At 40.9% G+C, this 27,077-nt stretch overlaps 2 protein-coding genes across 2 annotated transcripts in view; one reads left to right on the top strand and one right to left on the bottom strand.

Annotated features, from left to right (window-relative positions):
• Window positions 1-4,503: 4,503 nt before the first annotated feature.
• nek12 (NIMA-related kinase 12) lies at window positions 4,504-10,840 on the bottom strand. The gene is made up of 5 exons (XM_030765584.1): window positions 9,922-10,840; window positions 9,697-9,876; window positions 8,968-9,168; window positions 8,336-8,486; window positions 4,504-4,699 (listed from the first exon to the last, which is right to left on the bottom strand). Exons 1-5 carry the CDS (start codon window positions 10,838-10,840, stop codon window positions 4,504-4,506), a joined length of 1,647 nt encoding a protein of 548 aa, XP_030621444.1.
• A 13,859-nt stretch (window positions 10,841-24,699) lies between these two features.
• The window catches only part of thoc2 (THO complex 2), a 48,203-nt gene continuing 45,825 nt past the window's right edge, over window positions 24,700-27,077 (top strand). Inside the window, exons 1-2 of the mRNA XM_030766650.1 lie at window positions 24,700-24,775; window positions 25,962-26,014. Coding sequence (XP_030622510.1) covers window positions 24,711-24,775; window positions 25,962-26,014 — 118 coding nt within the window. The 5' untranslated portion in view covers window positions 24,700-24,710. The remainder of the gene's footprint in view (window positions 24,776-25,961; window positions 26,015-27,077) is intronic.

Here is a 27,077-nt window from a genome sequence, read left to right on the forward strand (position 1 = left end):
GCTGTTCCCAACACAGGCCGAGTTATTTCCAAACCTCCTGCTGCTAGCTTCCCAGCATTGTTAAGAGTCCTTTAAAGGAAAAACCACCTCTAATGCATTCACAATTAGCAACAACAAACGCAAGCAGCCTCACACACAGACTTCTTTCTGCGATGATCAGTCTGATTAGATGTTTATCGGGGCATATTGCCCTGTTCATAGCATTTAAAATGTCTTTTACTCTCTGAGCCTGTAGGAAGAGGTGTTTGGTGTCTGTATGAGCATGTAAAAGGTTTCTTGTTAAAAGTGTCTGTCTCCCTCTGGTCCCTTTAGCCATAGTGAAGAAAAAAGGGCCACTCTAGGACTGAAAAGGGAAAAGGTTATGAACAGTCTGTTTCTCTCTGCATTAAACATACATGCCATCAGGGGAAAAAAAAAAAAAAATCAACAGCCAGTCACAAACCTTGTCTCTTTAACCTGAAGGACATTTTTGATTGTTCCTTTGTCCATCACAGAGCTGTATGAACCGAGGTTTAATACCGTTATAATTTGAATTATGAATAACACAATAACTTGCTTTCGCACAGGGGAATTCTATAGATATTGCTTGTGTATAGCCTATTATCTGGAACTGGATATTTGAAGTATTCATCCTGTAAACGATCAATTGAATCCTAACAGTGCACCTCCTTGGCCTTTATTGTTTCCGCATGACTTCACTTCCATCTTTCGATACACAGTCATTTTCGGTTTCTTTATTCCACAAAGCTCGAATCATCCTGAGACGCCATTGAATTTGCTTCCCCTCATCTCCTTATCCTGCAATAAAATATCTACGATGGAGACCTAGCTTTGCGAGAGCGTATCTTCAAGAGATCAGATAGGACTGACAGGAAAACATTGCCTGCCGTGTTAGCGTTCGCCCCGTGAATCCAGTTTAACGCCGTCCAAATTGGTCCAACATATTGACCAAACACACCATGAAGAAACCTCTAAGGTCCACGGTTTGGCTTTGCTCGCTGATACGTTTCAGTCCCTATAGCTTTTGGTCTTTGATTTACGAAAGCTGTTATCTGTGGCGACCTCGTGGGATTTCTGTACTAAAGGCTAAATGTTTTGATGACAAACGTTTAGAAGAAAGGAACGGCCATGTGGACGTGACTTGCTTCCCGTACTCCATTGGTGTGACCCCTTGAGAGAGCTTAAGTGAAACCCTTAATTTATTCGCATACTCGGAGAGAGAGCGTAATTGTATCTGCCCCGTGGTGGGGTGTTTGCTGCGATGATGACTAACGTGTTGGGCAATCCGCGGCTGCTTGCCTCCGAGGGCACGAGCTCCATGACAGCTCAGAAATGTCAGGCCACTCTAAAGAGAGCTTCACAGTGAATTCAGAGTGAATCAAAAAGGTTACTTACAAATACCACAGAGTTCATAATGTCGTAGGGATCGCTGAACTGGAGTGCCGCCAAAGTAGGATTACTAATGCCCAAACGCCCCATAACGAAAAAGAGAGTTGTGCTCTGCTCTCGGCTGGCCGAGCGCCGTCAGTTCCCTCACAGGAGATATAAAGCTTACGTGATCTTCAGACCCCACTCTGAGTGCCTGAGCTGGAGATTAGCAATCATTAACGCCAGATGTGAAACAGAGAGCAAACGGTTGTTTATATCAAGATATCGCACAGTGTTTTATCGAGTTCTCTATACTTGGATTAAGGGATTTTAAATAAAAACTGACTCGGTTTGGTAAACCCTCTCGGTGAAAGGTTTCCCCTTAATCCAGAGAGGTAAAAAAGAAGACGAAGAAGAAAGCCCCAAAAGCAAAATATAAATTGATTATCCGTCAATCAAGAACAAAGTATTTTAGATAGTACGTAAAGTTTAATCTTAAAACTGTCACTCAAACGGACAAGACGATACTTAAATAAAGAATGAGGAATTCTGACTCGAGGTCGACAAGTAGCGGTGTGTTTAAAACAATTATTTTTTCTTTTCTGTTTGAGCTCCAAGTTTAAATTAAGCGAATTATTTCTAATTATTGCTCAGGCCTATTGACGCAGTCGTAGTCGGTCGTTGTAAAGAGTAAAACGTCAATGCTTTAAAGATTTTGCCCCCACAGAAATGGGTCATTTTTATGAATTACCCGCTCCTTCATTTGTATTAAAGTTGAAGATTGCTTAGTGCAGACTGACTTTTTAGACAGTGATATGTGAAAACCTTTCACCTGTAATGACTATATAGGTGCTGCAGTGACGGTGCCTTCCTCTATGTAATGGCTGCTCCCTTGAAGTGGAACATTTATAGCAGTGATGGAAATCAGTCCAGGAAGAGCTACGACTGGCGGTATTCGCCACTGTACTTGAACCTGATGCCTTAAACACGGGCTCTGGACCGAATGGACTCAAGGTCTCCTTCATGTCAAATAATAAACTGAAATTATACATGATGATACCCTTGCACTACACAGAATTACTTCTGCCACTACACTCGTCACCCATGATTAATGTGCGTCTCCGTACGAGGAGCTGCAAAAATAGCGGACAATCTTTTCATTTCAGTCTGCACTCAAAAATCTTTTGGTGGTGGAGGTGGGGGGTGGGGGTGGGGGGGTGAGGGGGTGTGGACTTCATCCTTGGATTCTCCGTTCTGGAGCCTTTGACTTGTTTCAAACATGACCTCTCAGTTACATTTCACTGTGACCCTCTAGCGCATGACATACAGGGAATGTTGGCATTAAATTTACAGCGAAATGCCAGTAAAATGTACTGTAAGATTGCACTCATATATGGCATAGAAATACATTAGCAGAGATTTAGCGTGCATGCATACATAAAGGTTTTTCACGCAGTTATGCTGCAAACTGCACTGTCTGAAAAGGGGAAGTCCATTAAAAAAAAAACAAAAAAAAAAACGTGTATATAATTAAACTCACCCTTACATGATCATACACAAATGTAAAAGAGGAGATTACCGGTCATTCAGGAGAATGTGGCTGTTTTTCTCCTTTATCCATCATAGGTGAATGGAAATCAGAGCAAATGATCATTTTCCAATTATGCGTCTGCAGCAAATGTTTTACTGCCAAACAAGGTCGACCAGCATTTGAAGTGTTCTCTGTGCTTAGGTCCAGGACAAAGGGTCTATATACATATAGGCTTTCCACAATTGAAAGCAATACATAGCATCTTGAATCTGCGACAGATTCTGAATCAGTAAGACAATACACTCTACCCAGGCTGTAAGTATGAACTGGTTGCTTTGGAGCTTAGGGAGACAAAATCAATGACGGTTTTGTCATATTCCAGTGTGAAGATAGTAACACAAACTTCTCTGTAAGATAGCAAATCACAGTCAGTTTTCCTTTAAAATCAGAATTTTCTGATCCGACAGTTGTTGACCTTGTGTTCTGTCATGTCTGCTTCCTGACATGAGAGCCAAAGTAAAATTTAGGTAACCTTTTTTTTTTTCTTCCCTGCACTGTGCTTGATGCATCCAGGTCAGACGAAGACTCTAAAAACTGTGTAGCAGAGGAGAGCAGGTCTGCAGCTGAGGAGAGAGAGAGAGAGAGAGAGAGAGAGACCTCATTTAGAGAGGCACACCAAACTCTCTGCTCTCACTCGAGAGAAAAAATAGAGAAATGCATTCTCTCTCTCTTTCTCTCTCTCTCTCTCTCTCTTTTTTCCTTGGTGAGATGCTGTGTTTGTGACCTGTTCTGTCCCTTGGGAACCAGCTCTAGCAGGTTAAAGTGTAGGGTACTGTCACCATCTTCCACCTCACTTTGCTAATGCTCCGCTGTTTCCCCAGCGAGTCCACTTTCATCCAGGCAAGGGCAGGAGCATCAGGCATCAATATTTCAAAACTCCGACATAAAGAATAAAGCGCTAAAGTTGGCTCGGAGGTTCTTATTGTCTTAAGTGCGATCTACAAGACCAGAGCACAAACCATTTTCGTGTTTTGAGTCTTCCTCTTTCGAGAGATGTTTTCATGCTTTTGTTTTTTCTTCACCTCGGATGCATTGAAATGAATCTGAATAGCTTTTCCTTTTTGTCCTGCGCTCCATAAAGGCGTATAAAGCCATTACTAAATTCTTGACCAAGCTAAAATCTTCTCTGGTATTGGACTGATGACAGTAGAGAAAGTTATTTTTTTGTCTTGGAGTAGACTTGTTTCATTCACCTGTGTAAATTGAAATGAAAGTGTCAGCTGCAGGTTATAGTGAATACAGTTTCTTCCCTCACACTTCAGGGGTTTTATCTGTCTCCTGAAATATGTTTGATAATAAAGACTTTCCCAAGCAAGCAAGACGGGTCAATAGCGTCCGCCCACCTGGTTCCCAGACAGAGACGCAGAAGAAGAAGAAGAAGAAGAATACACCCTGTTATTTACAGAAAGAACTCGTGACCTACTGGTAGAGTCATGACACATTGCTCTTGAACATTGGTTTGGTTTTACCACTAAATCCACGGACAGTCTGTCATAGGAAACGTAAGCTAGATTTTCTGTAAGGGTCAATCAGTGCTGACTGACTCACTCTTGCGTGTGGTGGGCACGCCGTGGCAGCTTTAAACGAGCAGTTTTGTCAACTTCAGATCTGTACGCAGTGTCTGGATTCAGGACCGTACTGTAATTCAGCAACATCAGATCTTTGGCATTGTCTTCCAGTACCTCCAGCTTTCCTCCGGGTATTTCATAAAGCCGTTTAATGCGTTTTTCCATGTGGTAACTGCATCAGATTGGAAAGAGTCGCTGAGGGCGGGAGTATAAGGCTGAGCATGTGTGTGAGAAGAAGGACATGAGATCTCATTATGGGGTTATTGAAGTGCTGTGCAGCCAGACGGCCACGGTGACTTGAGCTGAGCTTCGTGTCTAAGTGATGGAAGCTGTTTGAGAAAACAAATGTGCAGATGTGCTGAGCGGTCATGCAGAGATAAATCAATAACGCATCACATTTAACTCTCTGCCCCCTCAAAGCCCAAAAGAAACCAGCGACATGTTTTCCAAAGTCATTAGCTTGGCTCTAGATGGGAAAAATTGACCACTTGAGAAAGTGTCATTTTGCCTGACCATAGTGCTGGGAGCGCTGGTCTCACACTAGCCTTTTACCGAACAGCCGCTTCCAGTGCACAAGGGAATAAATAAAGAAATACGCCCGTTCTCTCTATCAGGCTTAGGGAGATTTTTAAGGGCTCGATTCAAGTCCCAAGTCCTCAGTTAGTGCTTTAACCTCTTTCCCAGGAGAATGGGGGGGGGGGGGGGGGGGAGAGAGATGCGTTTGGTGGGATTATGTCTGAATTTTTCATGGGAATAGTTGTTTTTCTCTTTAGTGGTGACCCGTCCCATTCTTGAGTTCAAGTGAAGTGCAAATTTTTAAAAATGTGCTTTATGAGCCTCTGTGTGAGCCCCAGGCCAGGATACATTTACGCGTCTACACATTCATCTCACTTGGGTTCATAGAAAAACTTTCAGTTGCTGTGGAAACGATGTGACTGGGCCTTCGATGTTTTAGACTTTGAGGTCTCCCCAGTATCTGTCAGCTGATTTCTTATGGCGTCTTCCTGATCCCGATGGAAACGCGTTGGAAGTAAATGAAAGTGACGCATGTGCGTCCTTTGGGAATATTGGGGAGGGACAAAATAATGGAAATACCAAAGAATCCATGAATATCTAGTGTCTGATAAGGACTTGGTTCACCGTTTGTTTTCAGAGCAACTGCAGTTCCCTTCAGGATACCATCATACAGGAACTATACGGAGAATCATCTGGAACAAACACTGTTTGCATTATCAGGGTTGTTCTGAGCCCCAGAATCAGTTTCATGTTATTCTAGCATGTAGAGGAAACAGGCCAAATCAATCCAACAAGACAGCTGTCCATACCGTAAGAGATCTTTCATCTTGTTTAACTAATTTGCTTGAAGGGGATCTTTGCATCCACACAAAACCCATCTAGATAAAGGGAGAAGAGATGTAAGGTAGTTTTATTACCTGACTCAGTGGTTCAGAAGTTGGGTTTTTGTGCTTGATATTCTGAATTACTGTTTTGGTCTTGGTTACAATTGGTTTCCAAACGGAGGCCTTACCACAAATGTTAGCTTTGTGAAGCTCACAACTGACAGTTTTTACTGAGACGGGCTCTCAAAGTGATGTCTTCGGGTCTTTTGTTTTATCTGAGACCGGTGTCTTGTGCGTCTTTAAGTAACTATCCTGTTAAACATTCAGTTTAACGGCATAGTTCCTGTAGAACAGCTTAGACTCATGACCCCTGTTCCTCTCCTGTGATGCAGGTTTTCTTTCTCTGTCATGTGCCTCCAGTTCATGCTGTCAGGTATTTCTTGTCAATTTAAAAACTGCCCTGTTAAAAGTCCTGATTTTTTGCATTTTTTGTTGGCGATACATGCTGGTTAATATTGTTCAACTTCAATTCAACTAACCCTTGAAACTGTTTTTGTAACTGTGATGTAGATATGATTTTGTTAAAACACATTTTCTTTTGGTGTTCCACTTTCTGTTTCTCACCGGCTTTTTATTCATATAGACAGATATTAGAGTCCCCGCAGGATGTGAAAAACAGATTTGTGAGTGTCAGCCACCAGAAATGAAATTCTTCTGTATGTCTAACATTGGTGACTGTAATAACTAACTTTCTGTGAGAGTGGGAGAATAAAGTGACTTATCAAACTAAGCTTGGGTCAAGGTCATTGGCCCGTTGTTTGACTGGACCTGTGTGCGCTGGTGAGAAGGCCCCAAGCATCGCAAGGATGCAGAGAGCAGATGATGGGAGAACTCTAAGAAGAGCACCAATTAAATGCACCCTTGGAGTCTCCAGTCTGTTGGCAAGAAACAGCTCTGTTTGGCTAGTCAGCTCTTCCTCCCCCTTGTTCTTTATTGCTTTCCTCTCTATTTAATGTCTATCCACTGTGCATTGCCCGGGCATAGAATTCGTTTTAACAGCATTTTCTTTGTTTCACAACTCCTTGATGTGAATGATGCAATAAAATGTTTCCCAAATAATAATAATGGCTTGGAATGTTCAGAATCTGAGGCGTTTGAGTTATAGGGACTTGGGGCTGCTTGTGACACTGATTTCTACATAGAAACACATTGAGTGCATGTTTGTGTGAACCTTAGCACAAGGGTCGTTTCTAGAGTCATATGTGAGATATTTTCTGTGTAATTGACCTCTGGGATGAAGTCAAGCTTTTGGAATGGAGGGAATGTGTGTTAAACTAAACCGCCTGAGCCCTTATGCATGTCTTACGTTTTTGCGTTTCATTTTTTATGTTTTTATTTTTAAATAGCGTCACTAGTGTTTTATCGCCCTCTAGCGGCCCTAGCCTGAATAGCTCTGAAAGCTGGCGACAGGAGTCTGAGGGCGTGGCTAACCTGTTCAGACACAGTTTATCGACCATGTCTCATTTCACCTGTTTCCTTTGTCGCGCACTGCAGGATTCTACTTTATTTCTGCTTTATTCTACTGCTTTATTTACAGCCATTTCTTAATTTTTTTATTTTTCTTGTTTCACTTTTACTGTTTTACTTTCAATTCCAATTCTGTAAACCTGCACCACTCTTGGTTACTAAGAAAAGGAAGGATATAGAATCCAAAGTAAAGACCAACAAAAGAATTTTATAGGTAACTCACCAGATAACATCCTCGTTAAATGTGTTTTATTTTCAAATTCACACGTCAGGAAACGCACATTTCTCTCCAACTGATCCTCACTCACTGATGAATACTGGTCTAAAATCAATGATTATTAATGCTTCAGTAATTACTACAGGTTAAAATTTTGAAGTTTACATTGGTTGAACCTTGAAATTTCTTACTGAAATAGTGAAGTGTAAAGAAATTAGGGAACCTGTACACAAATAACAAAATACTGAAGTTGCCATAATTTTAACTGACGAACAGATACAATAATAATAAAAAAAAATATGTAGGAGACTGATCGTAAAATAAGCTAAATTAAATGTTTCAACATCCTGTCCTTTAGTTCAAGTTGAACATATTCTCTGGCAATAGAGTGACACCTACTGGCGATCTACAGAAATGCTTTTAATCAAATACTCTAATATGAATGCAAACCTCATCCCTACACTGTGTCTTTTATACATCACACTCTTACTTACTGGCTTAATATATACCTGATATTCATGATTATATTAGAATAGCCTTCTGAAATAATACATATATATAAATATAGACAAATTCAACATGAACTCAACTACATCTGTTTGTTCAGTAGACTTGCAAAGTCCACATGAACTTGAACAGAGTCCCAATGGATGTCAGTCAAATGAGACACATGTCAGAACTCATAAAAAAACATATCTGTGAAGAGACAACATGTCCAAACTACACAGTCTCTTGGTCGATATTGAAGATAAGATAGCAGGTTTCCAGGTGGTCAGGTCCAATCACATGTTCAAACCGAGGCTGCAGGTCTTCTGGGGTCAGACCGTTCAAAAAATGTCCGCTGATCTCCTCGTAAAACACAGGACCGACATTCTCTGGAAAGACAGCCATAGGAAACCGATCACGATAGCAGTAACATCTTAAATTTGTTTCGTAACCTGTTAGTCATTGTAACAGAAGTACACAGAGCCGTATGTGGGCTGAGATCAGAAGGGTATTGACTGCGTTCACTTGTGTGAGTTTTTCTCGTACTTGGACTGATGTCATGAAAATACTTAAAGAAGAAGAAACAAAGACAGCTAGGAAATGTGGGTGTCTCAGTGATTCAAAGTAAAAAAAACAAAAAACAAAAAAAAAAAAACGCTCTGAACCAGGTCAGGTTACCAATCCAACGGTAAAAAACACCTCAGTGATGAAGCATCTGACAAAGCAACTCACCATCATCAGTAAAAGGTATAACAACAGAGGAGTCTGCTCTGTCTGCATGTCATACCTCCTCCACCAAAAACAACCCCAAACTAATCAAAAAGAGAGAGAAGTCATTAAGCGTTCTGTCTCTGAACAGTGTGTGCTTACCGATGTACTTGTCTCTGAGACGTTTCATCGAGACAGGGACTCCGCCGTCATCACTGAGCTGCAGCTGCTCCCCAGACGAGACGTCTTCACACAGGAGCTCCATGGCTCCTCTCGCACTGCTAACCACTTCAGCCAGTTCCTCCTCATCCACCTCCTCAAAGTCATCCGGGTAGTCAGCCGAGCCCTCGTCAGCAGGAGCAACTGCAACAGAAAAGCTTTGTGTTTGCTGTTGTTCGTGGAGGTTGCTAAGGTCAAAGGTCAAGACTGTCCAATAAGTATGTTCCGGAACTGTCTTGACTCATAGTCTTAACTTTAAGATCAAGTTATCTGGATACCTGAGCGTTCCTACTCTGTGAAATATAATCCAGGTCTTATATAACACCGCTGACCGCTGTTTTCGTCCTTTTAAAAGTCTGAACTGAAAAGTTGTTTAGCGATTTACTGGATGAAAACAGATGCTAATGTCCTTTTTTTTTTTTTTTAAATTAGCTTGTCTGTTCCAGTTATTATTTTTTTTAAATATTACACACAACACATACATATATATTTAAACTCATGGTGGTTAAAAATAATTTCTGATAGACTATCAGAAAATGACAGATATCATTATAATAAATGAAATGCAGACATTTTAATAATTTGGAATTTATAATCTAGAATCTAAAATACATAACACTGTCATGTGTATAACGTGTGAATCATTTTCTTAGTACATAGTGAGTGTCTTACAATGAGATTCCACAGGCATATCCATACTTGAGAGACTGGATGAGCCTTCTTCCCCAGAAATATCTTCATTAGATGAAAAGCTCTCGTGTTCAAAGTCCTCTGAATAATTCGAGTCCGTATCTACACTGACCTCTTGCTCCTCATTCAAAAGTTCGTCTTCGTCCTCTGTCAAACTCTGTGCTTTGGTGGATGTAGACTCAGCGTGGGCGGTTTTTCTCCCGTGACCTGCGCTGTCTTCACGTTCCACGCTGGGCATAAGGTCAATGACGCATTCTTCTCCTGACACAGGTGTGGATAGGTCATGAACTTTAGCGAGTTCCGACTCTTGACGTCTGATGAACTCTCCCAGGTGTCCTTGTACATATGCCATATTCAGTATGTTGTTAGCGCTCGGTCGTTTGTCAGGAATCCGGCTCAGCATTCTTTTAATTAAAGTGTGAAGGTTGCCTGAATATTTATCAGGCACCTGGCTGTATTCGCCTTTAATAATCTTATAAAACAAACTCAAAAGATTTTTGGCATCAAAGGCTGGTTTGAGTGCACACATCTCAAATAATAAGCACCCAAGAGCCCAAATGTCTGATTTGGTGCTGTATGGAAGATCCTGACAGAGTTCAGGGCTAAGGTAGCTGGGTGTACCCACGCAGGTAGAGGCCACGTCCAACGTGTGGTTCATTATCTTTGATATTCCAAAATCCCCCAACTTAAGCGTTCCCCTCCTTGTTAAAAACACATTTGAGGTCTTGATATCTCTGTGTAGGATTTTTACCGAATGTAGGTAACTAACCGCCATAAGAACTTGCACAAACCATCCCATAACTACGTGCTCTGCGAAATGATCTCCTTTTTCTCGCTCCTTAATACGGTCTTCCAGTGTTCCACCATCGCAGTAGTCCATGACTATGAAGATGCGTTCGTTGTTTGGGTCAAAGATTGTGTCCTTCCATGCAACAATGTGAGGATGCGTAAGATTTCTCAAAATGTTTGCCTCCTGTAACACGGCTTCTTTGGTCTTTGTTTTCCTCGAGCTGTCGACCTGTATCTTCTTCACGGCATACAGTTTCTTGGATTCCACATGTTTCATAAGCGAAACAATACCTGCTCCTCCTCTACCCAGTGTGAGAATTTTCTCGTATTTTTCCATTGCAGCATTCCACTAATGCTGGCTAAAATCAAACTACTGCCCGAGTATTTTACATATTTGATCGATGTTAACGTCACCAAGTACGCGGATCAGGTAATGTAACTGGTCTCTTTAATTGATCTACGGTTTACATTAGCTATCCACACTGAATTCTTTACAGTGTACGTTTCAAAAGCGCACAGCATCAGTCCTGAACATCGAATTTCTCTCTGACATTTCTTTTCAGTTTCATATGGATTTATCAATGCGTGCTACCTAGTTGTCACACGCCAGTTCTCGTACTGTTTGACTGTCGTTCCCATGGCAACATAGTCGCGCAAACGGGGAGGGTATAACATGCCTAGTCTCTTTCATTATTGGTCTACTGTTCTGCCAATTCGACAGAACACATCAAATCATATGGCTGAAAACGGACGTGACTCCCTAAAAAACACGGCATTTCGTTCTGTGGGCGGTGCTATACGTCAGAGTGGGCACCTGTAAATTACCAAAGCAAGCGGAACCAAACATTTTTTTGGAAGGCTGGGTTTGTCTGAGAGAGAGAGAGAGAGAGAGAGAGAGAGAGATACAAGTTACTTTTTCGTTATGGAGAAAAGAAATATTGAAAGTAATGTTGTGACAGTGTTAAAAATAAATAGTAATATCAGAAGAAATTCTCAGATAGCTCAAACGGTCCTGTAATTTTTACAGATCGTCCTACGACGCCAGAGCCTCCTCCCAGAGTGCCACTGATTCCACATCAATTTAGAAGGCTTTATGAAACAGAACTCTCTTTATCTGAGATATCAGAGGCTGCTCATTTTATAGGTTAATGTGTGTGTGTGTGTGTGTGTGTGTGTGTGTGTCGGGGGGGGGGGGGGGGGGGGGGGGGGGGCACTAAAAAAGCTACAGCAGAAATAAAGTGCAAAAAATGACGCTATATACTTTCTACAACACTAGATGATAAAAACGACTCAGGAGCCTCATGAAAACCTACGGGCTTCAGCAGGAGATGTGGTAGCTTTGGTATGGGGGAGCTGAAACTCAGTAAAATCTCTGAAATTGTTATATGTTCCATTCAAGCAATGGAATTCAGAATGACCACTCTGTTAGCAATGACCTGTTCTGTTGCATGGACAGGTTTCATGGACACAGATTAATCCTAGTCCTGAACTAAACTGACTTTTAAATGGTGAATTTCCATAAAAGATTGTTTCTTAGTCCAGGACAAGGCTCAATCTCTGTCCATGAAACTGGCCTTATATGTTTATAGGAGAGAAGAGCTCAGCTTCACATTATGACTAAAGCAGACCAGGCCCAACCAAAATGATCCTCAACTTGATACCTCATTCATGTGCCCAATGCCCATTCATAATAACTGCTTCGGTGCACAATGCTGCATATTTCAGCCAACGTTAAATTTAAGAATCTGTTCAAAATTACTTAGGAAGAATGGTATACAAAGAACAACCTAGATTTGAAATTGTGCTTAACCATAGAACACATAATGAGTTCTATTTGAAGACAAGTAGGAGATATTCTGTTAAAGACTCAAAGCAACAACACCCAGGACTGGAAACCTACTATGTAAAGTGTGTCCTTAACACCTTAATACAATATCTATGACAAGCACAAGTGTGAATGTAGTGTGTTATATATGAAACTGTATTCAAATATTTTGAAATGCAGTTGACAGTGAAATCAATAGTGTTAGATGCTCAACAGACCAGCACTCCTTCTGTTTAATAGAAATGTCCAAATCCATTCGACTGAACTTGACGGAGTCACTACTGACTTTGTGTGAATAATGACATTGTATGCATTTTAAACTGTAAAAACCATTCTTTTGATGATTTCACATTGAAGGCATTCTGGCCAGCAATCATGTTAACCTATTATAAATGAATTAAAGAGATCAGCGTGATGTAAATTCAACCCAAGATCGAACGACATTATTGTTTTAAATGGAGATTTTGTCGGAAAGCGTAGCTGAGAGGAAAATGGAATAAATCAATACCGATTTAGTCGACTTTACACTAGCCTTACTAAATATTATCATGGACTGCTTCAGTGCCATGAATCCTGTAGAATGGGTGAAATATGTCCAATAAATATAAAGTTGCCAGACTTCTCCAGTGTGCCTTTTCTCTGCCAGGATGCAGACCAGACGAATAACCTTACACAGTGGTCTGAGCTGAAATTCTGACATTTACAAACCAAGTTAGTAACACTGGGAACCTTCGATACTGAGTTACTCGGTTGAAAAACAATTTTTTTTTGAGGCAATACAGGCTGTTTACAATAACTCTTAACAGATTAGGATACAGGCTGTTGTAAGATAGCTGACACACAATTTAAGCATCGTCAGATCAAAGTGGATTAATGGGACAATTATTTATTACGCTTTTCCCTTTGACTGGTATCTAGGTAGTTTCAGAGAATTAGATGGGCTCTGGTAGTTTTTTCCCGATTCCACTTTGTGTTGTAGTAGAAGCTCAAAACCAACAGGAAAATGCGATTTTGCACCACCTACTGTACTGGCATGTCAAACAGATATTTGTCTCCCAACCCCGAGTTTAAGATAAATTCAACTAATGACTCCAACATGAAACAAACTCTACAGAGCAGATGAAGAATCAGAACACATCGCCAACTGCCTTTACCATCTCTGCCCTCTGGAATCCTACAACTACGGTCCCGGTTTCACTAATAAGGTTGATAAACCAGAGGATCACAGATGGAGTATGTTTACATTGAAGAACGAATTGCAACTCCAGTTCCAGAACAGCAGCTTAATGAGTCTTTTGAGCCATCAGTAACTACCTGACAAAAAAAGAAAAGACTCAAAAGAAGATTCAACTGAAGTCCACCTCTAAACCTGGAAAGCTCAAGATCATATTCTCTTTCACACTTCCCAATTACCCAACCAAAACTATCACCCCTCTTCGACGTACTCCCAGCAATCTCCAAGGTCAGAGGGTGTTTGAAATCCTTCTACACAGCATGGTCTAGCTTTTATCTGTCTGTATTTATAATTCATTTCACCCAGCTCTACCCCAAGAGCTGGAGTCGGAGTAAACCTCAGTGGTACTCAGCATCTCTGTCGAGCTCTCGATCCTATCCCAGAGTCTGATTTCATCAGCACTGCTTTTGCTACTGGCCCAAATACCGTCGGTTCAGAATCAATGGTGGATAATATTAGTGTCTAAACAGTATCATTAGATGACCTCTAGTCACTTCCCACTCATATGCTACCACTTATTTCATTGTGTGTAATGAGCATGATGTGTATAGATGGATTTGAGTCACTGAGACACATGGCACAAATGTGAGGTATTGACATTCGGCTGTGGTGTGAACACAGGAATCTGCATTGCATCTTATTCATTATGGCCATTTGAACATACATGATGAAGAGCAGAGAAGCTATACTGAGAAACTGTTTTGTTCACCAGAGGTATTCTGTTTGATTTTCAAACCCAGGGGGTGAAATAGAACTGGGTTAAACTGGTGGATGTTGTTCTGAGGTTTGTGGCTAAGGAACCTCTGGTCGTCCTCCAAAACCTGTTTATTATCAAAACTGAGACCACCAGCAGGACAAGATCAAGACCACTGGAAGATGTCCTTGGAATCAGTGAGGAAAGCCTCTGTGACAGTCCACTGGGTGAGGTCTACACCACGAGTCCTCTGCTTCACCTAAAATGACAAAGTTCATCACAGAGGAAGGGGTATGTCAGGCTGATATGGCTACAAAAATTGCTAATGACAAAGTCCTTTTGGTGCCATCACTGCATTTTTGTATGCCGCCAAAATGCTACCACTGAGCAAGATATTAACCATGCCATTGCTTAGAGGCCTAAAGCCACGTTTTAACTGAACTGTCACAGCCTGATTTTGAACCCAAAAGCAGACTCTTGAGGCAAGAGTTCAAAACGTGAGTTTTAATGATCAAAAAACAAAAACACAGAAAATGGCAGGCAGAGTCCATAGTCAAGAAGGGTAATCCAGAGTCAGTACACAAACAGGTAAAAAGGAAGGGATCAGGCAAAAGCATGGTGAGTCCAGGCAAAGTTAAAAAAAAAACAGAGATCAGCCCAATACAGAAACAAAGGTACAGAGAAGGGCAAAAACGGTAATCAAAGTGAGTAGGCACAGGTCAGAGACTAGGAGGGCAAAAACGTACCAATCACCAAAAAAACCAAAAAGGGCAAGACAAGAGCAAAAATCCAAAAACAAGCCGTAGTCAAAAACATGAACAAGAATCAGAATACTCATGAAAAGGCTGGACAATCTCCTGGCAACAGACAAGATAATCTAGCAAAAACTGAATGGAAGAAACATGACTTTTAAAACAGTCTAATGAGGTGATACTGAACAGGTGTGTGGATAGAAGGCTGGTGATAGGTGGAACTGCAAAAACCTGGAGCGGAATTCAGGAACAGGGCACATAAACAGGAGAGAGGGAAAACATGGCTAGGCAGTGGAAGGACTGGATCGTGATACGAGCGTGACGCAATGCGAATGCGTGAAAAGTCAATGGCAGGGGGTGAATGGGCGGAGTTAATCGTGGCGAAACAGCGAGCGACACCAAATGGGCGAAATGAGCGAAATGAGCATTTGCTTGAGTTAAAAAAAAATTCCACTGGAGCAAAAATTTCACCTGCCGAAAGCCAATCACCTTCAAGTAGGGCTAGAAGCCACGCCCCTTTCCCAGAAAACTCTTCAGTCGTGTGTAATCTGATTGGTGTAATCAAAAATGCTTGCTGAGACATAGCACGAATTTCAGTTGTTCATTTTGCAAGGCAAGCGATCAAACCCATGCGAAGAAAACGAAGTGAAGTTTCGCTTTGCGTTCGGTTAAAACGCCCCTTCACACTGTCATGACTGCTCCGACACTTCTGCAGCTGTGTTCACATACTTCCCCTGAAAAGGAGGAGCCAGAGGAGCATATGAAATCAGTGATTAGAGAGGTCAAAGTGGCCTGGACAACAGGCTCTCACTTCAGGAAAGGAAGGCGATTGGTACACTTGGTCTTTAATCCTGTTCAGAGCTTTTACAGAAAGGTTCCTGGAGAGCTGGACAAGTTCTTTCCCATTCTTTCTGTCATAACAGAGAAAGATCAAGTGAAAGGTGACAGCGTGTTAAGTGGTGGATTGATTCAGGAAGACAAAAATTTCACCTCGCACTGTGTCCTCATCTAAAAGTGCTTTTGGCGAATTGAATATCTATGAAATGCACCTGGGGTTCTTCCTGGAAGTCCCATCTGTTCAGACAGGTCTATAGCAACACTGTTACTGATACTATTGACACAGCTCCTCAGAGAAATATGAGACAAACTGTCAGCATGGCAGCTGATACCTGTCTTTGTTAAGGGAACAGAGTCAAACAATGGTGACCACAGGGCTTCTGACCCTCAGTCATTCTTACTCATTACCAGCAAACCTGTCATAAACCTTAATCTGTTCATCAATAAATACCATCCTTTGAGATATATATATATATCTCAAACAGCAATAGCCAAAATGTATCTGTTTTCAGGTCTTTGCCAACACACATAGAGACACCATAACATGGGTATTTCACTGCTCTCAAGACATGTAAGTATTCAGTGTAAACAATATAATTTGCATAGGATAAAATTTCTCTATCTAGTGATAACTGTTTATTGTTATGCATTGCATTGTACAGTGTACAGTGCTGTTCTTTACAGTACTGTATTGCAGCATATTCCATTGAACAGTGTATACTGTAGTGTTTAAGGTGGGGATATGTATGGCAAATTGTATGGTGGATACTTCACTGCATATAGTGTACATCAGTCTATTTATTGTATATCATATCATTTTGAACACACTGGGACTCGTGCTCTTGACTTCCTTTGTATTTTACACTTGCTGATAATTGCAGTCTGTCTAACAGTGTTAATGACACCAGTGAGGGAGGGGCCCAGGCAAGGGAACCTAAGAGTCATTGAGATGCTGTGTAGATGCTCTGTATTGATGATATAGTGTACACTCTGTATGGAGTGCCTTAATGAATGTGGTGTAATGTGTGGCAGAGGAAGTCACAAAAAAATGTCCCTCATACATTAAGCGTCGCTAAAGCATCACCCGAAAAAAATCAGGAAACCAAGAGCCCTCAGGTCTGAAGTACATTTTATTAGACGAAGTCACAGCCCCATGTTTTCGGTGCGACATTTCTGAGTAAAGCGACCAGTCACAAAACATCAGCCTGAAACTTTCTCTAGTATATGCACTTGAAAACAGAGTGCCCTCTTTGGTGCCATGCTGCCTGCGCTATCGATGCCCCCTTTGCCACCCGGGGATAATAGAGTGAAGCGTGTTTGGAGCATCTCTCACTCACACATATGCACAGGAGGGTTAATGAATAGTCTCCAAGCAGCAGGCCGGTGTAGAAAACCTCACAGTGGAACAGGGAAAGAGAGAGAGCTCTCCACTATGAATGGATCTATCTATCATTTAGTGCAGGCCATCAAACTTGTCACTCATTCCCATAAACCCTCAGTCCCCATCAGCCTTTTATTATTACTGCTGTATATATAAGAACATTTATGTCCCCTGACATTTTCTCAATCAGCACTAAATTGCATTCAGGTTAATCTTTACGTGACTCGTAATCCAATGCTTATATCTTCATTCCCATCTCATTTATTCAACGTTTCACGGAACATTTCTTCAATTGGAAATGTATGTGAGTGTGGAGCAAAATGTTGTATAAAAATATAATAAATTAGGAGAGAAATTATATATATATATTTTTTTTTTGCACCTGTCAAGCCTGTGATGACTCACTTTGTCCAGCATCAAAACTACAGCACCACTCTTGCTACGTACAATTTAGTGCTACTTTTATGATAACTTAGCCCACAGAAAGTAAAGGGGAGAGTTAACCATAAGTATAACAAACTACTGAAGTTTTTAACTTGACTGACACATTGCATGCCTCTTCCATCTCGGCACAAATGTTAAGTTCAATCCAATTCCATTTTATTTGTATAGCACTTTTTACAAAGGACATTGTCACAAAGCACCTTTATGGGGTCCAAGACCAGGTACCCCCAGTGAACAAGCCCAGGGCAAAAGTGACAAGGCAAAACTAGACTGAGATAGAGACATACACTATTACATGGAAAGCAACAAAAAAGAAAAAACACAAAACATCAACCTCATTTTTTCTTGACGTGTTTGTCCAGTAATACTCAACAGCTGACATGTCTCTTACAACTGAAATTTTTGTGATTTAGCAAATGTAATTCCTCTCCAAGGGATTTGTTTCCCAGTTCAAAGCCATAGTGACTATGTTTAAGTCATGTGTTGCTAAGCACCATTATTAGCTAGCATGCAAATACCAATTCGCTTCAACATGGCCCAGAATCACATTACCTTAGTTTTGAACGTAAAGCCATCTTGTTTCTTTTAGCATATTTTGCAAGGATTGACTGAGTCATTCACCACTTCTGCTCTCTCCAACTCATAAAGTGTCCTCATTAAAGATTCAAGATTTTTTGCTGTCCTCTTTTCACCGTGGTTGAATTTAAAAAAAAGAAAAGAAAAAAGAAAAGAAATTCAGAACTGTAGTGAATTGTCACAGCTCCACTTAATTCTGAGAGAGTCCACCAGAGGGCGGCAGTGGTGACACCTTGATCCATCCATTAGATTAGTGGTTCTCAATCCTGCTCCTGTGAGACCCCTGCTCTGCATGCTTTCCATCTTTCCCTGCTCTGCCTACCTGACTGAATTCATCAGTGGCACTTTTGATTGGCTGAGCACAACTGATTCAATCAAGAGCATGTTAATGGTGTGTTTTGACCAAGGATAGATAGAAGATAGATAGAAGAGAGCAGGGGTCCCCCAGGAGCAGGATTGAGAAACACTGCATTAGATGCACCCTTATTACAGAATGTTCCATACAATCAGGACTGTAGTGACTGAACAAATTGACAGAGATGTATTGCAAATCTTTTCAGTGCGGTACAGAGGTTGGGATAGGTCCTGCAGGACTTAATTGGAAATTTGATGTCGACGTTAAATAAATTGCACATCAAATTGCAGTTGTGAAAATTTGATATGAAATTAAATATGAAATTTCCTGAGTCGTGCGCAAATGAAATATGCTACTGTTAAAAATGTAAATAGGAAATCTATCTCCATTAGGCAGATGAGCAATAAAATAATGTGATTTGTTGTTTTTAATACCTATAATAATGTATGTGAAGGACTCTCCTTCCTTTGGCATCATTGCAGTGAATCACAATACAGCTCAAGCCTGCTGTTATGAGAACTAGTGTTCAATAATGATTCGGGCCAGTAGGGGGCGTTTTGTCTGTGTCAACATGTAGTCACCCCATTATTACAGTCAGTGATTCTTTTGAGAACCAGTGTGCTGGAAACTTGTCAACAGTTCCACGGGTCAGTGAAGGCGTTTCAGTTCTTTGGAGTCACTGGATTTATTGCATCATACCACATCAGTCAGTGAATCTTTGGAGTCACAAGGAGCCATTTTACTGAGAACTTGTCAAGAGTACTTCAAATCGGTGGAGGGTGTTTGAAGTCTTTGCGAGTCAGTCAAACACTGCAGTCACTGGTAGTTACCATAGTCACTGAGCCACTGTGCTGGGATGACCAGTGGGAGGTGCTTTGGATGTTTATTCATCTCAGCCATTGGCTGGTTGTGAACATACCGCTGATGTTGTTTTGTGATAGGCTGCTTCATGGACAGGCCGCATTGGAGAGACTGGAGAGAGAGTTAGCAGTGAATAAGCCCGCATGCTTGCAAAGTGAAAGGAACAAATCTTTTGAAACAAGTAATTCAGTACACCTCAACAAGATTCACCCAAAAAGTTTCACTCAGAAAGATTCACTCAAAAAGATTCACTCAGAAAGATTCACTCAAAAAGATTCATTCACATATCACATACTGCATATTACTAGTTTCTACACAAAAAGGCAAAACCAAACCAAAAGAAAAAAAAACTGTATTTACATACATGTACTTTTTTTGTTTAGTCAAAAGCATTTTAATTTGATCAGTGATTTCCAGTCAGACAGCTGGTGAATTTCTTTTAAAATTTGAAAGTTTGAGTCATAATTGGTAAAATGTGTTTTTTTTTTCTGAATCGATCATAATTTGATTTTTCATCAGCATATTACTCTCCTGTGTTCTTATGTCAAACACATGTTCTTAGACAGTATCCGATGATTTTTAATTAAAGATCTCTGGAAAATTCTATGTTTTATTGCGTGTGAAAGACCTTGCAGGTCTATTGTCTGTGTAGTTGTAGATCTAGTAGAATCAAAACCACCCAGCTCACCACCATCTGAGCTTGAGATGGGTATCTCTCTGCACTCAGAGAAGAGGTCGCACACCCCATCAACAAGTTCTCTGGAGCACAGCTGTATCCCCTCACCAGCAAAGAGTCTCTTCAGTCGAGATGGCGAGGTGTAGAAACCACATCACTGCCTCTCTCTGACTCTGTTCCCTTGATCATGGAATCAAATGCCCGTGTGATTCGCCTCCTATTACCGTGAGGACCTGTTTCACCGGTATGAAAAATTGCCTCTCTATCATTGAGTGATAAGATCAGAGTGCCTGTCTGAGGGATAGAGGATAGAGATCCTTATGTGGCCTTTCTCCTCCTGCTTCAGATACAAAAAACGCACACTCACAGGATCTGTGGTTCACGTGTGTTTCATTCCGTACCTGGTCACATTAAAATGCACAGTTGTCATTTTCAGTAGTATTTACAACCTCTCGCTCCTTAGGCTGTCACTGAGTCTTTGTATGACTTCATTGTCTGCAGTCTGTGTTTGTGATCTCCAGTGAACAGACAATGCTCTATAAGTCATGACTGTTGAACTCACAGAACATCACAATACCTGCGACAAACATGTACTGTATAAAGACTAGGCTACATATTATTCCTCTCCCTGTATGTGTTTTGTTTGTTAAGCAGCCTCATTGTGAGGATTTCTCTTTTCCTCTCTGTTTCACCAGGTAAGTATTGAGTCTTTGTGGGGGGTGAAGCAGTTTTTTTTTAGCTTTATTGACTGTGTTTCTCAGGCTCTGCCCACACAGCTGGTCCTCAGCTCCTCTCCTCCCAGTTCTCTGTGTGTGTGCTCAGTGCCTGAGATTACACCTGGAGCATTGCTCTTTAAAGGTACCGGTTCCCTGCTGCGTCTTCAAACTGGGGCTCAGCCGAATCCCTGTGTTTTTGTCTTGGGTTGTAACACCGCCTCTCTCACCTCATAGTCCTCACAACTGACAAGTCAAAAACCGGTCAGAACCATGGACAGCGCCCAGCCGACAGTGTCTAAATAAAGTCAGATTTATTTAATCATTTATAGAGTTTTAGATCAGGAGATTCATTCTTTCCACTTACATTTGTGTCTAGATGCATGTGTAGATACTTATCACAAAGAATAAGAACTTTACAGGTATTCAAAGTGGGAGAGAACAACATGCAGTGTACACTTTTAACCAGCGATTAAAGTGAGCAGGAGTGGTGAATCAGAGGCAATGGAAAAAGGAGATTTTAACAAGTCAAAAGTTCAAATCACAGTTGACTTTTAAATGAGGGCAAGATAAACTCAAATATCTTAATTTCACACTTCACTTGAAATCAGATGGTTTGAACCAACTCTATTACAGAGTCTTAGCAATGAAAACCGGGAATAAGATTTCAATAGCTAGAAATAACAGGTCTATCACACTCAGAAAAAGTGTAAATTGTAACAATGAATGTGCTCCCTCAAGCCTTATCTCAACATTAGTATTTTTTTTATTTCATTGTCATGCTTAAAACAGAAGGATAAAGTGTTTTGTAAATTCTTACGACTGAGGAATAAGCCATGTGTGAAGATTAACAATTCCAAAGCATGATCAGCCATTGTTATGCTGCTTAAACAAAACCCTTTCAAGCATGGATGAATGATGAAGCTTACTATTAAATGGAATGAGATGAAACTAAGTTAAATTTTAAAAATAATGAATCTGTCAGTTTCAATCAGAAAAATGGATCTGCATTAGAGGGGAGTATTTTGGAGTGAATGCTGTTCTGAAAGCCTGGGGCAAAATATGTAAACAGAGAGAGTCAGAGAGAAAACAACAAAGACCCAGAATTTAAACCAAGGCATATTGAGCATAAGCTGCACAGAGAAGAACTTGACTGGCTTTCAACTTGTTGTTGAAAATTGTGTGATCCCTCATGAAGAATAAGCAAGTATTTTACCAAGTCAGTTCTTTCTATGTGGCTGCACATTAGTGCCTCTGAAAATGTTAACCTGGAGTGACAAACGAATCATATCTTGCCTTATGTAAGAAAACACACAAGACAGCGGAGGCTGAAGACCTTTCTACCTTCTATGGAAAATTTACACATTCACTTGCACTTGCATTTACATGTATTCATCTGACAGATGTATTTCCCCAAACAGTTATACAATGGAGGAGACCAAGACAATACAGACATGGAATAAAGAGACATGTGAGGGAATGTTCTATGAAATGTTGTCGTAATTGTTGTCTAACTGGTGGTGAGAGCAATTTCGGAAAATGTTGATTTGTTAAATTCACACACTGCTAATCCAATCAGAATTTACCCAAGTGTCAGAGTGTTGAAGAACGTGAGGAGACGTGAAACCCCATGATTCCCATGCGTTTTATTTCATTGGATGCTTAGACAATTTTGCAATAAAGTTTTGGAAATGTTCAAAGAATATATATATAAAAAAATCACATCTACAGTCAGAACACCCGCTGACTTGGGGGAAATAATTACACTTCGCCAACAAAAATTGGAGAAAATTGCACGGAACGCTGGTAGTCGCTTGTGATTGCTTTGAGAATTCACCAATACTTCTTCCAGAAGATGGCGCTCTCGGTCGCGCTCCAGATTGGTCCGCAGAAACTGAGAACTGCCTTTTTATAATGTTGTCAGTTTAGTCTTTAAGGCAGTCCTCAGTCTCTACATATAGTTGCTGAATAACCACTGAGCTCATATTGTTTCCCTCGTCAGTAAAGATGCATCTGACTAATCTGCCACTCCGCTTACTTACTGTCAGCGAGCGCAAGGAGCTCGCACGTGTCTTGGATAATAAGTATAAATTACAATCTATTTAGGGGTGAGTCAGTTCCGAGTCACTGAGACTTGTTTAAAGGTACCTGACTGTGTAATGTTTTCTTGCAATGGCACTTCTCTGTTACGTTGGCTCTGACTCAGTGTGGCGGAGATGCACAATTGCCGGGTGAGGATGTTTTCACCGCAAACTGAATTTCCTTGATACACATTTCTTTCGAGTTCTTAAAATGAGAAATTAGATTCTAGTGTGTAAGCATCTGTGTCAATCAAATAGTGAGGCTACGAATTGTGTCGCAGTTTGTGTGTGAGTATATCTATCAAACCTGTCGTGAGGCTAGGAATTTTGTCGCAGTTAGTGGGAGAGGGTGAGTGGCCCTGAAATCTGTAGTGTTATTACAAATCAACCAAATTATAGCATTTTCTATCAATGTAATAGATTCACCCAAGGGCATATGCGATCCAGGACACTCCATTTGTCTGGGTTGTCCTACCACCTCAATAAAATGTGATTTGTGTAAGGTAATGTTGTCTGTTTCTTCTTTTTTTCCCCAAACACTCCGGGCTCAGTTATTTTACCTTTCACTTCAGATCCTGTTGTCGCAACTGATCTGACACGCTAAATTTGGTCCAGTTTTAGACCGTTGACAGTGGTTTTTTTTGAGGAGTCAATGTAACCTGACAGGGAAGGAGAAAGAAAGTGTGATGCCAGTGCGATGACCCGCCTGCAGAACGAACCAGACGTTGCAAGCATGAAAGCTGCAAACGCTGATGCTGGTCGTAAACAAGTTGATGAGAAACATCGAATCCTATCTGAAATCTAGCATCATTTCGTGCCCATAGCAAAACATAGAGGTGAGTCGAGCGCTAGCACATTACTCTACAACAGGAGATGTTTCAGTGGGATAGGGAAGATGCGAAGTAAGACTTTCCTGCTCAGTTATGGAGTTTGACGGATTGCTTAGGGCAGGGCAGGGGACGTCAGGAACCGATTTATTTCATATCGGGAGTGACAAAGCATTTCAGCAAAACAGCAGTTCAACTCTGTATACCTGGTACACAACTGGAAGTGACCAGTTGTCTCTTCAGCTGGTCTTCCTTTACCGGATACTACCGTTGCCAAAGTTACTCAAGGACGCATAGTTAATTCAAAATACCAGAGTACAGAGTTGACTGTTAGTAACAGCTACGTCCACATAACCCCATTGTTTACAGACTACTTGCATTATGGGCGAGCAAGTCTTCGGAATAGAATAGTTTGCGTCATTGCTTAAAACAACAACAACAACAACAATAATAATAAATGATAATAAATCATGATAAATAGTGTACATGATACTCCTGAATGTTATGCAGTATGAAGCTGAATAAAAACTGATGTTATATGAGGCAAACGTTTTTGCTACCTAAGATACGGAAAATACACATTTTAGTTGGTTTACAAAAAGCTCATAGCTTTAAATTCACAGCCTACAATGAAAGGGGTTTAGTATTCTCCTAAAATAAGATAAAACAAACTTTAAAAATATTTTTAAAAACATTGTAGATCTTGACCATCCAATAAGTTGCGCAATACAGGTAAGAGCATCAGTAACGAAATAATAAAATAACACAACCGCATACGGTGTCCCACTGGTTTGTTAGAAGCCACTCAAATTATGAAAAAATGTTGGGGTGAGGGGTTTGCGGAGGTAGCCTTACACTCCGACATCCCACAATGCACTTACGTCAGTGTACGTCCCCTTGACCCGGTGCATTGTGCTAAACATCCGGGCAAAGTGCGGTATAGTGGGGAAGATGGCGGCGTTGATCCTCCCTACTGATTGGATCAAAAATTGGGAAAAATCGGGAAAAAATGAGTTGTGAGTAATATTATTTAGTTGAGCATTGAAAGGGACTTTGAATGATTCGTACAATGATATCTGATATCGTAAAATTTCCCTTTCTGCGGAGTGGAGTTTGCAGTCATGCTCTGCTCATTGTGGTCCCATCTTATAACAGTTTCTTTTCTGCCTGGTTAACTTACTAGCTAGTTGGCGACAAATGTGATCAGGGAGTGTGCGTTTTACTCACACAAACGCCTCAATGTTATTATGTCCGTACGAGTCAAACGCCGGCGTTTTGCATGTGTGATGTGAGATTCTCATATTTCTGCAGTGTGCTCGTTAGCCTGCAACTTAAAGTAGCCTTGGGTGCCTCATGAAGGCTGGCTAACTGACTAGCCTGCCTTTTTCTTTAGCTGGATAGCTGGCTAGGTTAACTCTCCCCCCCCTCCCCAAATGTCATCTTAACTGGCCTGTGGACTCAACAACGTCAGTAATCATACCTGCCTGTGGTTAAACAAACGCATTGTAGTCGTGCGCATGCAGGCTTTTTGTAGATCGTTGTGAAATTGATCCCAACTAATAAACACATCACTCGACTGCTAAGACAATACTATTTTGAGCCATACTTTTGATGCTAGGTTAGCTTGCACAGCCAAACGCACTTGCTGTGTCTCTCGTGAGGAGCTAAGCGAACTAAGCTAGCTGATGAGGAAACTGTTATTAGCAGAGCATAAGCACCAGAGAGTGATGATCTTTTCTGTGTGAGTCAATTTAACGATTTGCAGTGAACCAAGTGAACCGTTAACTCGATCTACGTGCATCATTGCAATTTCCAGTCATCAGCCGGCTCAGAGAAGTATAGACAAATAACCTGCTTCATATGAGCCTACGGATGCAATTGGAGGCTTCATGAAAGCATCAGTTTCATAATTTAAGTGAAATCATCTGCGTTATCTAAACTTAGTCCATCTCAAATATTAGGCTAACTACATGGGTGCCCTTGGCATGATGTTTTAACAAGGACTTCAGTCATGTAGAAGTGGTATAGCAGTATCAAACCCCATTTACTATCTCACACTGACTGCCTTATCTTAAACTTTTTTGGATCTATCAGAAGTTTTTAGACGTTTGACACTGCCAGTCTCTGTTAGCATGTTAGAACACAAAGCACTGCTAATGTTGCATGTGATGTTTAAACTCTGACAAACGTTTTGTGTTTCAGTTTACAGTTGTGTCAGGATCTTGCAGGAAGAAACAGTGATGTATCTCTTAAAGGTGAGTTGAGAGAAGCACACCCTACTTAAACTGGACAAAAGTGTTGTGTTTGGTTCGTGATTTGCTTGTCGGGTTCTTATCTGGTTGTTTGTGCAATTTGTGAAACTACTAAACAAATGTTCAGCTTTTGTGTGTCGGTGTATTTTGGATTTCTTACTGTAATGCATATCTTCAGGCTGCAGTCATTTAGAAAGTAAACAGGGGTGGTACTTTTCCACTCCTGACCGTAATGTTTCTTTCACAATACTGACAATCTCTCTCTTTATTCACTGGATATTGCACTGTGGGCTTTGAATGGAATTAGGCTTGACACTAAGAGAACGTGAGTTATGAGGCAAATTTGAGTTTGATTAAATGTAAATGATTAAGCATGGTAATTTTGCGCTATCGGCTGTGGAATTCAATTTTTTTCAATTCAAAACTCGTTAAAAATATTCTTAGTGTATCGTCATGTCACTGCTGTGCAGCACTTTGTAATGACTGTGCTATGGGACCAAGCTAGATTGTTACACAGTTACCAAACTGTTACCACAGTTACCAAACTGGACTGTGTCATCAGACACTTTGTTTAGGTCCTATAGATGCTCTTGGTCAGGTAATTTCAACTTGGGGGGGGGGGGGGGCGTCGACGTCTAGGGTTTCATGGCAGTACTGTAGGGGGTTTTTGACATTGTGATGGAAGCATTAATGTCAAATTAAATTCACTTTGTAGAAAAAAACTCAAGTTGGTGCTTGAGGAAAATAATTTGGGTAGAAGGGCTTCGGCTGGTACTAAAAAAAAAAAAGGTTGAGAAGCCCTGGTCCAGGTAAACGGCTGTCAGGTAAAGAAGGAGAGAAGTGGTGTGACGTCATAAACGCTGTTGTACTGAGCTTTGCCTCATGATGAGTGGACTGGTCTCTTTACAGCACTATGGTTTCTTACAGCAGTGTTTACATGAGAGATGATTGGTTTGAAGTATTTTCTAATGGAATTTTAAAGCCTGAGTGTCTAGAGTGCGTTGTAATGAACATTAATGGGGTCACGTGTGGCTCAGATTCGGTCTTGGTACACGGCTTTGTTTCA

This window comes from Chanos chanos, chromosome 2 (assembly GCF_902362185.1).
Source record: "Chanos chanos chromosome 2, fChaCha1.1, whole genome shotgun sequence".
NCBI lineage: Eukaryota > Metazoa > Chordata > Actinopteri > Gonorynchiformes > Chanidae > Chanos > Chanos chanos.

What these genes read in the sequence shown, in the direction of transcription:
- nek12 (XM_030765584.1), bottom strand. Translation starts at nt 10,840, where the DNA reads ATGGAAAAATACGAGAAAATTCTCACACTGGGTAGAGGAGGAGCAGGT. An exon ending in TCTCAGAGACAAGTACATCG is followed by an intron (nt 8,487 to 8,967) that starts GTAAGCACACAC and finishes CTGTCTTTCCAG; the next exon opens with AGAATGTCGGTCCTGTGTTT. An exon ending in AATATCGACCAAGAGACTGT is followed by an intron (nt 4,700 to 8,335) that starts GTAGTTTGGACA and finishes AATCTGATGCAG; the next exon opens with TTACCACATGGAAAAACGCA.